The sequence below is a fragment of the Mirounga leonina genome, unplaced genomic scaffold, assembly GCF_011800145.1.
Source record: "Mirounga leonina isolate KUSES-001 unplaced genomic scaffold, KU_Mleo_1.0 Mir_93, whole genome shotgun sequence".
Classification (NCBI taxonomy): domain Eukaryota; kingdom Metazoa; phylum Chordata; class Mammalia; order Carnivora; family Phocidae; genus Mirounga; species Mirounga leonina.
The window spans coordinates 24,395,509-24,407,540 of NW_023270854.1; the positions used below are offsets into that span (position 1 = coordinate 24,395,509).

Sequence of the window (12,032 nt, forward strand, 5' to 3'; positions counted from 1 at the left end):
TATTGGAAGCTCTCATAGAAGCATGTGGACAGTGTGAGGTTGAGGTTGATAGAGTTCTCCCCAGGGAGATTCTCTTCTTGAAATCGAAGGAAGGGAATAGAAACGGCAGTGGTAATGTTTAAGAACTTGCCTGTAGTTGTGAAAATTTTAATAACCACTTCATTGCTGAATTCTTTAGGTAAGTCCAGTGAAGGTTCTTAAAACCGGAAAAGTCCCTAGACCAGTGTCACATTTTCTTGAGGTGTGTGCGTGTGATTCTTGGGAAATTCTCTCCAGTCCCATGGGTCTCACTGTTCATCAGGGTGTCACCAGCAAAAGTGAGACTCCTGTGACTCCATTTGTTTGTGTTGCTGCCGGAATAGTGGCTAAACCCTGAGGAGGAGGAGCCTGATACGTTTATCACATAGAAGGATTCCTTCAGACTGTGCCACACCTGATCATTGGATCAGTATGGTGGTTTATCTAGAGTTTAGTTCATTTAGCAAAAGTTTGATTAAGAGATGACTAGTTTTGACTGTTTATCCCTGACCTCCCTTATCGACATTTAAAAAATTGACCTCGAGTTGTGGAGTTATGTGTACAATGAGTTTGAATTTCTCTGTGTCATACTCATTTATTGAATCTGTATTGGTCTAAATATTTGCTGCCCTTTTGCCCCCTTTTTCCATGCTCCCAGTGCCCCAAATCTGCCTCCAGAAACAACATTCGGTTTCTAATTGTAATTGTCTTGGAAACATTGGCCGATTTTGTGGCACCGTTTTACTTTTATTTACAGCAAATGATGATTTGTTAGTTGCCTGCTGCCAGAACATCTGAGCTCATTTGTTTAACTAAAACAGCACTGTGGTAGATGCTTGTACTATGCGGCAACAGTTACCAACCACCCCGGTTGCTTCCCACCTCATTTTAGCTCTGAATCAAGCAAATGAGAGCGACGATTATTCTTGAAACGTTCCAAGAAGTTTAGAAAATTGGAGGGTGGAGGGATGAGAGGAAGGGAGATTCTCTTGTAACAATCAGCGTGTTGCTTTTGGCAGGGGCAGTGTGCCTGGCTGATTTCCTTCGTAGAACTAAGTGACATTTCAGGGTGCGGGAGCTGCACTCGTCCTGCTACAAACACAGCTCTGTGAACCTTTGATTTACTGGGTCACGACCAAGTGTTTTTCTTCTGGGATGCATGGGTGAATGAGACCTTTTCCCTGGTCTGCTGTTGCTTGTGATCTGGGCCCTGGAGATGCTTCCGAGCCGAAGTGGTGATTGTCGAGGAGGCCGTGGCAGCGGTGCTCTTTGAGATTGGGCCCCCGTGTAGCAGCCCCGGGCCCGCCAGGCCTGATCGCAGACCGGCTCCCGCTGGCTGGCTTACTGCAAGAGGGAGCTTTCCAAGAGAGGTGGGCTCATTCCCCGCCTTTCCCGTCTCTTCGTCCTTGAGTGACAAAGAAAGCGGACTGCTTCACAAAGAAATTTTATTTCACACTTGGAATTAAATAAGCATATTTAAAAAATATTTTAATGAAAATTTAAGCTTTGGGGCAGACCTTGCCTCGAGGGCTGGAGAGTGCAAAGTGTTTCTGGAGGAACGGGGGAAATAATTAGTTTTGTCCTCTGACAATGGCATTCATTCAGTCAGGACATTTTTATCATGTCCCTGCTTTGTACCAGGCTGGGAATGCCGTGATGAACGAGGAGCCCGCAATCTTGGAGCGGAGGGAGGCACAGACAAGGAATTGGGCTATGTTGCTACCAACTACTCAGTTTTTTTTTTTTTTTTTTTTTTTAAGATTTTATTTGACAGAGAGAGATACAGCGAGAGAGGGAACACAAGCAGCGGGAGTGGGAGAGGGAGAAGCAGGCTTCCCGCGGAGCAGGGAGCCCGATGAGGGGCTCGATCCCAGGACCCTGGGATCATGACCTGAGCCGAAGGCAGACGCTTAACGACTGAGCCACCCAGGCGCCCCCCAACTATTCAGTTTTATAATTGGGTGTTTTTGGGGCAGAGACCAGAGACCTGGTCTTACATAATCAAAGATTTCTTGGTGAAAGTGATATCCAAACCAGCCTCACTAATAGATGTTGGAATTAATCATTTTTTCAGGCTAATATTGTATGAAAAATAAATCAGAACCCTGTTTTGGGACCATTCAATGCCTTTCTGTTGAGAACAAGTTGAGAAACTGAACTCCAGACTTAAGCCATTTAGTATACTTTTCTAGTATTCTGGTTTGCCATTCTCCAGTGTAGATTAACCTCTGCTTCCCAGAATGTGCCTGGCTCTCTGTGATGGCCATGCTTTTTTGCATGCATTGTTACTCATGTCTGGAAAGCCCTCCCCTTTGTCTGCCAGACTGACTTCTTTTGCAGTTACTTCCTTGGTGATGCCTTCCTTGACTGCTCCTGGGGTCTGTTGGATGCACCACCCATGAGCTTACACAAGGGCTGGCCTTGATCTTGGTGTTTCCCCTCCACCAAATAGTCTGTCTACTTCTTTATTTCTACATGTAACCTGAAGGCAGAGGCAGCATCTTTCAGAGAACCCGGCATGTCCTGAGCATCCAGGCAGTGTTTGCTGAATGAACAGACTTAGAAGCTTTTGAAGGTTGTAGCCACATGTATATAATTGAAGCTCTTGGTTCCAGCCAGTTTTTTTTCCTTTAGATTTCTTTTTTATTTATTTGACAGAGAGACACAGCGAGAGAGGGAACACAAGCAGGGGAAGTGGGAGAGGGAGAAGCAGGCTTCCCACGGAGCAGGGAGCCCGATGCGGGGCTCGATCCCAGGACCCCGGGATCATGACCTGAGCCGAAGGCAGACGCTTAACGACTGAGCCACCCAGGCGCCCCAGCCGGTTTTAAGAAAGTGTTATTGACTGAAGAAAGTAGAGGCACCACTGAAACAGATTTTATGCATGTGGTTTAGTTATTAACCTTGTAAAGCTATTTTTACAGTCTTTTGTATTTATACCTCTTTTATTTTTTGACTGAGTAACCAATAAATTGAGTAATTCATAGTTTCTACTTCTTGCCAATTACTAATGTATATTATTAAATCTGACCACAGTGATTTATTAATTAGAAGTCTTTTGGTTATTAACAAAAATCAATTTGATTTAGCATATGCCAGAGAGAGGGGCGTATGTGATGAAGAGACAGGGATGTCTCATTGAATCCAAGATCGAGAACATAGCTAGGCTTTAGGAAGAACTGACTCCAGGAATTGGAAGGCCAGCAGGATTCCTGAGAGTACTTTCTGTTAGTCTCTGCTTTTCTCCTCAAAGCTCTTTTATTCATTTTTCTTACTGCTTTTTCTGTTTCTCAGTGGATAGAAGATGTTTTCCCATAACCCTCAGCTTTGCAGCCAAGTTCCAGGTGTATGGAAAACCTGTCTTTCCATCTCGGATCCAAATTGCCCAAGACTGGAGTGGCTTACATTAGATTTCTATCCCTGATTGAGTCAGCAGTGGCCAGGGAGTGGGGTCATGCTAAACAACCCTGTTAGGTGGGAAGGTAGGAGAAAAGGATGGGGAGATCAGCAGACTGACAGATGTCCTGAGGTGGGTAGACACTAAAAATATTTTTGTAAATAAAAATACAGTGACAAAGACTAGAGACCCATACACGCTTTATCGTAGGATCATTTCTGGGTTATTTTGCCTTAAAAAATCTTCAGTCTTGGGAGACACAGATTTAACTTTGAAAAGACATTTATCTTTTTGAATGTGAATATAATTTGAGATTCCTAAGATAATGGCATGTTCACTGAAGTAATGAGTAGGTTTTAGCTTTGTGTGTGTGTATAATACTTAGACATGCTACTGTCTTCAGTTGTCGGGAGACAGGTTCTAGAGTGGCTCTCATGCAGATACAAGAGGAGACTCATGTAATTTAAAGTTTTCCAACAACCACATTAGAAGAGTGAAGCAGGTGAAATCAATTTTAATAATACATTCCATATGTATTTATGTATACATAAAAAGAGGGTTTATGACTGTTCTGCTTATTAGAAGAGGTCATCATGGGATTTAAATGTGCTAAGAAATTTGAAAGTGCTGTGAAAAACCTTTAAAGGGTTATACAAGCATAAAGCATTATTTTAATTAACTGGGGGGAAAACCCACTGCATTTTGGAATCAATACTAGCTATCATTTCCTGAGGCTTTCACTGTTGTAAGCACTTGTATGTGTTAGGTAATTTAATGATGACGACGCTTGTGGAGCAAGGCTCATCATCATCTCTGTCATGTAGATGAGGACATGAAGACATCGAGACTTAAGAAACTAGCCTAAGTGCCTGGGTGGCTCAGTTGGTTAAGCAGCTGCCTTCAGCTCAGGTCATGATCCCAGGGTCCTGGGATCGAGTCCCGCATTGGGCACCCTGCTCAGCAGAGAGCCTGCTTCTCCCTCTCCCTGCCTCTCTGCCTACTTGTTCTCTCTCTTTCTATCTCTGTCAAATAAATAAATAAAATCTAAAAAAAAAAAAAAAAACTAGCCCAAGGTCACACAGCTCGTAACTAGTTAAGCTGGAATTGGAATGTGCTTTTTTTTTTTATTGTGGCAAAATACACGCAACATAAAATTGATCATTTTAACCATTTTTTTAAAAGAAAGATTTATTTATTTATTTTAGAGAGGGGAGAGAGAGTGCAGGGTGGGGAGGGACAGAGGGAGAGAGAATCTCAAGCAGACTCCACGCTGAGTGCAGAGCCTGACATGGGTCTCAATCTCATGACCCTGAGATCATGACCTGAGCCAAAACCAAGAGTCGGACACTTAGTCGACTGAGCCACCCAGGTACCCCTCATTTTAACCATTTTTAAGTGGACACTTCTGTGGCATTAAATCTGTTCACATCTCCAGAACTTTTTCATCTTCCCAAACTGAAACTGTACCCATTAAACACTAACTTCCCATCTCCCTTGCCTCCACCTCCGCCATTGGCAACCACCGTTCTACTTTCTTCTCTATGAATTTGACTACTCTACTAGGAGCCTTATATAAGTGGAATCATGCAGTATTTGTCTTTTTGTGGCTGGTTTGTTTTACTTAGCATAATGTCTTCAAGGTTCATCTATGTTGTAATACGTGTCAGAATTTCTTTCCTTTTTAAGGCTGAATAATATTTCATTGTATGGATGTACCACATTTTGTACCATGATTCATCCATTGATGGACACTTTGGTTGCTTTTACTTTTGGCTATTGTGAATGATGGTGAACATGGTATACAGATACCAGTTTGAATCCCTGCTTTCAATCCTTTGTGGGTATATGTATATCCAGAAATGGAATTGCTTGATCACATAGTAATTTTATATTTAATTTTTTGAGAAATTGCCATACTCTTTTTCATAGTGCCTGCACCATTTTACACGCTCACCAGCAATGCACAAAGGTCCCCATTTCTCTACATCCTCTTCAACACTTACTCTCTCTTTCTTTCCTTTTTTTTTTAATAGCCATTTTAATAGGAGTGAAAGTGGTATCTCATTGTGGTTTTGATTTACATTTCCCTAGTAACTAGTGTTGTTGCACATCTTTTCATACAGACCTGTTAGCCTTTTGTGTGTCATCTTTGGAGAAATGTCTGTTTAAATCCTATGTCCATTTTTAAATTGGATTGTTTTTGTGGGTTTTTTTGTTGTTGCTGTTGAGTCAGAGACTTTTTGTGTTTTTGTTTTTGTATATTCCGGATATCAGTCTCTTATCAAATACATGATTTGCAGATATTTTCTCCCATTCTGTTGGGTTGACTTTTCACTCTGTGATAGTATCCTTTGATGTGCAGAAGCTTTTAATTTTGGGAAAACCCAACTTACAGATTTTTTCTTTTAATGTCTTTGTTTTTGGTGTCATATCCAGGAACTCATTGCCGAATCCAAGGTCATAAAGCCTTCCCCTGTGTTTTTTTTCTGAGTTTTATGTCTGTCTGTGTATGTACCTCCTCTTTGTCACTTTGTGTCTGTTTCCATTTTTCTATATGTTTATAAATTATTGAAGCTTTTGTATATGTTCTCTCTTCTTGCCTTGTTCCTTTCTTTGTTGTTGATCTCTTCGAAGGTATTGCAGATATCATGAGATTCCATGTATCTCCTAAAAATAATGGCATTTTCCCCAAATAACTCTAACCCCATGATTGGTACTGCCTTTAGAACTGGGCAGCTGGGGCCCCTGCTCTGTGCTTGGTACTTTGAAGTGACTTTCTTGCATTTTTCTAAGTCTCTCCACTCCTCCCTTCCCCCTAACCCAGTGCCTGAAAGGCAGGGCTCCTCGAGTGCTTCTGTTTTAGGAATCTCATATTGAGAATTATAGTACATTTTCTAATTATATTGAAAATAGAAGCTTAACTTTATTTTGTTGATTTTATTGTTTGCTGCTATATACCATATTTTCCTCCTAAATTGTTTTTCTCTTTATTTTTATATATTCCTTTAACTGGTTAGCGTGTATATATTTAGTGTTGTAGTTATTAATTACTTTTCTTCTGTCTCTCCAGCACTGAGCTGAAGCTTTTGGAAGAAGCAACCATTTCAGTCTGCAGGTCTTTAGGTAAGGGGCAAAATGAGCATATGTGTATATGTATGTGTGTGGCATTTATTTCAAAATTTGTTACAAATTTTGGTAGTGTAATATGAATTGAATTAATGAAGTGACATATTCTTGATGATAATATTTAATAATAATTACTTCCTATTCATGGTGCTCAATGATGCCAGTGGAAGGGAACATTTAGTCAATAGGAATAAGACACGTGCTTATTAGCTTACTTGCAGGAGTGGTAATGGACTCTGCTAAGCCATACTTTTTCAGCTTGTTCTTTTTTTTTTAATTAGAATAGTTGACATACAATGTTACGTTAGCTTCAGGTGTGCAACATAGTGATTTGATTTTGATTTGACATTTATATACATTACGAAATGCTCACCATGGTAAGTTTGTCTTCATACACAGATATTACAATATTATTGACTCTGTTTCCTGTGCTTTACTTTACAATCCCTGTGACTTACTTTTTATAACTGGAAGTTTGTACCTCTTAATCCCCTTCACCTATTTCAGTTATTCCCCCCCACTGCCCCCAGCAACTACCACTTTGTTCTCTATATTTACAAGTCTGTTTTGTTTGATTTTTTTTTCTTTTTCTTTGATTTCACATATAAGTGAAATCACACAGTATTGGTCTTGCTCAGACTTCTTTCACTTAGCACAGTACCCTCTGGGTCCATCCATGTTATTACAGATGGCAAGATTTCATTCTTGTTTATGGCAGAGTAATATTCCATTGTATATATATATACCACATCCTCTTCATCCATCCATCAGTGGACACCTGGGCTGCTTCCATATCTTGGCTATTGTAGATGCTGCAATGAACCTGGGGGTGCAGATAGCTTTAGAAGTTAGTGTTTTCATTTTCTTCAGATAAATACCTAGAAATGGAATTGCTGGGTCATATGGTAGTTCTGTTTTTAATTTTTTTTTGAGGAACCTTCATACTGTTTTCCACAATAGCTACACCAGTTTACATTTCCTACCAATAGGGCACGAGGGTTCTCTTTTCTCCACATCCTGGCCAACACTTGTTAGTTCTTGTCTTTTTTATTTTAGCCATGCTGACAGATGTAAGGTGAAATCTCACTGTGATTTTGACTTACATTTCCCTGATGACTAGTGATGTTGAGCATCTTTTCTTGTCTGTTTGCCATGTGTATGTCTTCTTTGGAAAAATGTCTGTTTGGGTCTTCAGCCTCTTTTTTAATCAGATGTGGGTTTTTTGGTGTTGAGTTCTTTACATATTTCTTCACATATGAATTCTTTACATATTTTGAATATTAACTTTTTTTCTAAATGATTTTATTTTTAAGTATCTCTATACCCAGCACGGGGCTTGAGCTTATAACACTGAGATCAAGAGTCACATCCTCCACTGACCGAGCCACACCCAATAAGAATATTAACTTCTTTTTGGATATATCATTTGCAGATATCTTCTGCCATTCACTAGGTTGCCTTTTCATTTTGTTCATGGTTTCCTTCACTGTGCAGAAGCTTTTTAGTTTTATGTAGTCCCACTTCTTTATTTTTTACTTTTGTTGCCCTTGCCTGAGGAGACAGATCCAAAAAAATATTGCTAAGACTGAACTCCAAATCTACTGCCTATGTGTTCTTTTAGGAGTTTTATGGTTTCAGGTTGTACTTAGGTTTTTAATCCATTTCGAACTTATTTTTGTATATGGTTACCTGAGAGGACCCTTATTTTTTTTTCTTCTTTGTTCATGTTCCTTGTTATACTTTTTTCTTTATGATTTTGCCTGTAATTTGATGAGTTTTTTTTTCATTGGTTTATTAAGGTCTTTTTCAGTTCTGAAGTTTTCTATAGTAATAGCTTTGATTTTACTTGTGTTTGAGTTTCTTCTCCCCCAACTTAGGATCACCTGTTAACATTCAGGTTGGATCTCTGTTCTTTGCTTTCTGTATCTTCTTTTTCTTTGTCATCTTTCGTTTCTTAAATTTCCTCCTTTATGTCTTTGATTCAGTATTTTATACATAACAGTTCTGTCAAGATTCTAGTGCATCTTTTAGTTATTTCATTTTTTGGTTTGTTTTTAATCATTCTTTGTTTTGCAGGATGTCAGACTGCTCTCTTTTCATTATACTCATTTTTCCCAGTGGCTTTCTGGTTTTTTTCTTTCTTAAATAGATGATTTTCTCATCTTCCGCTGATGATACTTTTTTTTTTTTTTAAAGATTTTATTTATTTATTAGAGAGAGAATGAGAGACAGAGAGCATGAGAGGGAGTAGGGTCAGAGGGAGAAGCAGACTCCCTGCCGAGCAGGGAGCCTGATGTGGGACTCGATCCCAGGACCCTGAGATCATGACCTGAGCCGAAGGCAGTCACTTAACCAACTGAGCCACCCAGGCGCCCTCCACTGATGATACTTGTTACTAAATTCATTTGACAGATTTTTTTTAAAATACTTTATTTTTTAATTTTTTAATTTTTAAAGATTTTATTTATTTATTTGACAGGGAGAGAGATAGCGAGAGAGGGAACACAAGCAGTGGGGAGTGGGGGAGGGAGAAGCAGGCTTCCTGTGGAGCAGGGAGCCCGATGTGATGCGGGACTCCAGGAACCCGGAATCATGACCTGAGCCGAAGGCAGACGCTTAATGAATGAGCCACCCAGGTGCCCTAAAAAATACTTTATTTTTTAATTATTTGTTTATTTATTTGAGATAGAGAGAGAGTGCAAGAAATGAGTGGGGTGAGGGGCAGAGGGAGAAGCAGGCTCTCCGCTGACCAGGGAGCCTGATGTGGGGCTTGATCTAGGACTCTGGGATCATGACCTGAGTCGAAGGCAGACACTTAGCCAACTGAGCCACCGAGGCACCCCAGTACTTTATTTTTTTAAAGTAGGCTCTACACCCAATGTGGGGCTCAAACTCACAACCCCAAGGTCAGGAGTCACATGCTCTACTAACTGAGCCAGCCAGGCTCCGCCCCCATTTGATAGTTTTTTTTTTTTTTTTTAAAGATTTTATTTATTTATTTGACAGAGAGAGACACAGCGAGAGAGGGAACGCAAGCAGGGGGAGTGGGAGAGGGAGAAGCAGGCTTCCCGCGGAGCAGGGAGCCCGATGCGGGGCTCGATCCCAGGACCCTGGGATCATGACCTGAGCCGAAGGCAGATGCTTAACGCCTGAGCCACCCAGGTGCCCCCCCCCCCATTTGATAGTTTTGATTCAGCTCTTTGGCTGAAATTTTAGCATAACCTATTTCTTACCCCAGTGTTACTGTTACTGTTTTTTCTTATTCATTAAACCAGCAAATATTTATTGAGCACCTGCTATATTATAGCCTCTTTCCTATACCCTGTGCTATATATTCCATAATATAGTCTATATTCTGGCAAACAAGACTGACTTGGATTCCTGACCTCATGGATCTGAGTAGGGGAGTCAGATCATAAATATACCTACTTTCATGTAATATGTCTCTTCAGAAAAATAAAGCAGAGTAAAGGTGCAGGGAGTACCCATGTAGGCACAGTGTTTGCTGTCAGAGAGGGTGCGCTTCTTAACCTTGCCCCTCATGTGGCTCCTGTAGGTGCTTGTTGAATCTGCTGTTAATTTTATCCTGAAGGCAGGATGATGCTATTTTCCAACCTAATTTCTAGAACCCAAGATTTTATTTTGTATAGGTTTTGCTTGGTTTAAGTGGGACTTTCCTTTACGCTTACTCCTTGGCTTTGGAGTGTGAGGGAATTATAAAATTCCTGTTGAACATCTGGATCAACATTTTTTCTCCCTGAACAACATGTTGCTGAACAACAGCACATGTTGTTCTGTGTCTGGTGTGTTTATTTCTTCCCAGTTATTTTCTGGGGGTTGTAGCCTCAGAGTTGGTGTAGAAAGTGACTTGGTAGGAGGTTAAGTTTTCTGGTTGGAGTAGACAGTGGGTAGGGGGAGATTTTGTCCTCAGAGGTACTTTCAAGCAGTTACCCTTGCTAACCGTCCATTGACTACCAAATAAATACTTAGGTCAGTTCTATAAACTCTGTAGTTAGTGAAAGTGTTCTCTGTTTTTAGGGGGAGGACTGTCTATCTGGAATTAGCATTTCTATGAACTTGTATCTGTTTGTATGTTTTCATGGGTGTTTGATTTTTAAAAGTTTCACACTTCTAGAAATGAGGGCCAAATAACGTAGTAAAGGGGTGTAAGCTCATCTTCAAGTTTCACTCATTTTCACCTCATGGGCAGGCCTCATCTGTATCTCTCACCATTACATTCCACCGATAATACATGAAAGTATGAAATATGTAAAGGAAAGCTGACAACTGGAAAGGATATACAAAACAAACAATAGAAAGCAGAGTGTTCTCACACATTAGATACAGACCTCAGGAGTCATATCATTTCACCCATAAATATTTTAGTATATATCTCATAAGAATTTTTTTAAAGGAGAGCAATACCGTTATCTCAATAGAAGACAATTTTAGCATAATAAAATAGCCACCAAGTGTTCAAATTTCTAATTGTCTTAGTTTTTGTGAGTCAGGAACCATATAAAGTCTATATGTTATTATTGGTTATTATTGGTATGTCTTTATTATTCTTTTCATAACTAATTTCCTCCTGCAATTGTCTCTCTCTTCCTTTTCTCCTATTTATGGAAGAAAGTGGGTAGTAGAGTTTGCCACAATGTAAATTTTGTTGATTACATCCCCATGGATTGTTAACCTGTCTCTGTCCTTTATATTTTCTGTATATTTGGTATTGGATTTTGGGACACCGGGGGTATTTTAGTGAAATATTGGGAAAGGTTGTTTCAGGGACTGGAAGCAAGTCCAATCTCTCACCCAGATGGAAATTCTCTTTATAATACCCTTATCTGAGTGTTGTTCAGACCTTGCTTGAACTCCTGTAGAGATAGGGAAGTCTCTTCTTTACACAAAAGCTGCTTAAGTTAACAGATTGTTACAAGTTCAAGTTTAGTGTCAAATGAGTTAGTTTTTAATTTAAGTACCATTGTTATTTTAATTTAACAGTTGAGGACACTGAGGCCTGGGGAGGTGAAGTAAGTTGCTAGGTGTCATAGCTAGTTGGTGGAGCTGGGATTCGAACCTAGTCAGACTCTGTAGTCTAGTTCCATTATGCTTTTCTGCCTTTCTGTCAGCTATCCCATTCCTGCTCTGGCTTCTGAAGCTTATTCAACCTCAACATAACATTTGATTTTTTTTTTTTTTTAAGATTTATTTGTTTATTTGAGAGAGAGAAAGAGAGCGCGTGCCAGGGGTGGGAGGGACAGAGGGTGAGGGAGAGAATCCCAAGCAGACTCCCCGCCGGGGCCAGAACCTGACGTGGGGCTCAAACTCATGACCCCGAGATCATGACCTGAGCCGAAATCAAGACTTGGGTGCTCAACCGACTGAGCCACCCAGGTGCCCCATAACATTTGATTTTTACCAATTAACTTTGATCCTGTTAAATTCCATCAAGGTATTTTAGAATATCGAGTCTACCATTGGGTGGTGGTGT

At 40.2% G+C, this 12,032-nt stretch overlaps 1 protein-coding gene across 3 annotated transcripts in view; it reads left to right on the forward strand.

Annotated features, from left to right (window-relative positions):
- DYM (dymeclin) overlaps positions 1-12,032 on the forward strand; it is a 352,836-nt gene that overhangs the window by 43,607 nt on the left and 297,197 nt on the right. For all 3 annotated transcript variants that reach the window (XM_034995704.1, XM_034995702.1, XM_034995703.1), the window contains exon 3: positions 6,486-6,538. In XM_034995704.1, coding sequence (XP_034851595.1) covers positions 6,486-6,538 — 53 coding nt within the window. The remainder of the gene's footprint in view (positions 1-6,485; positions 6,539-12,032) is intronic.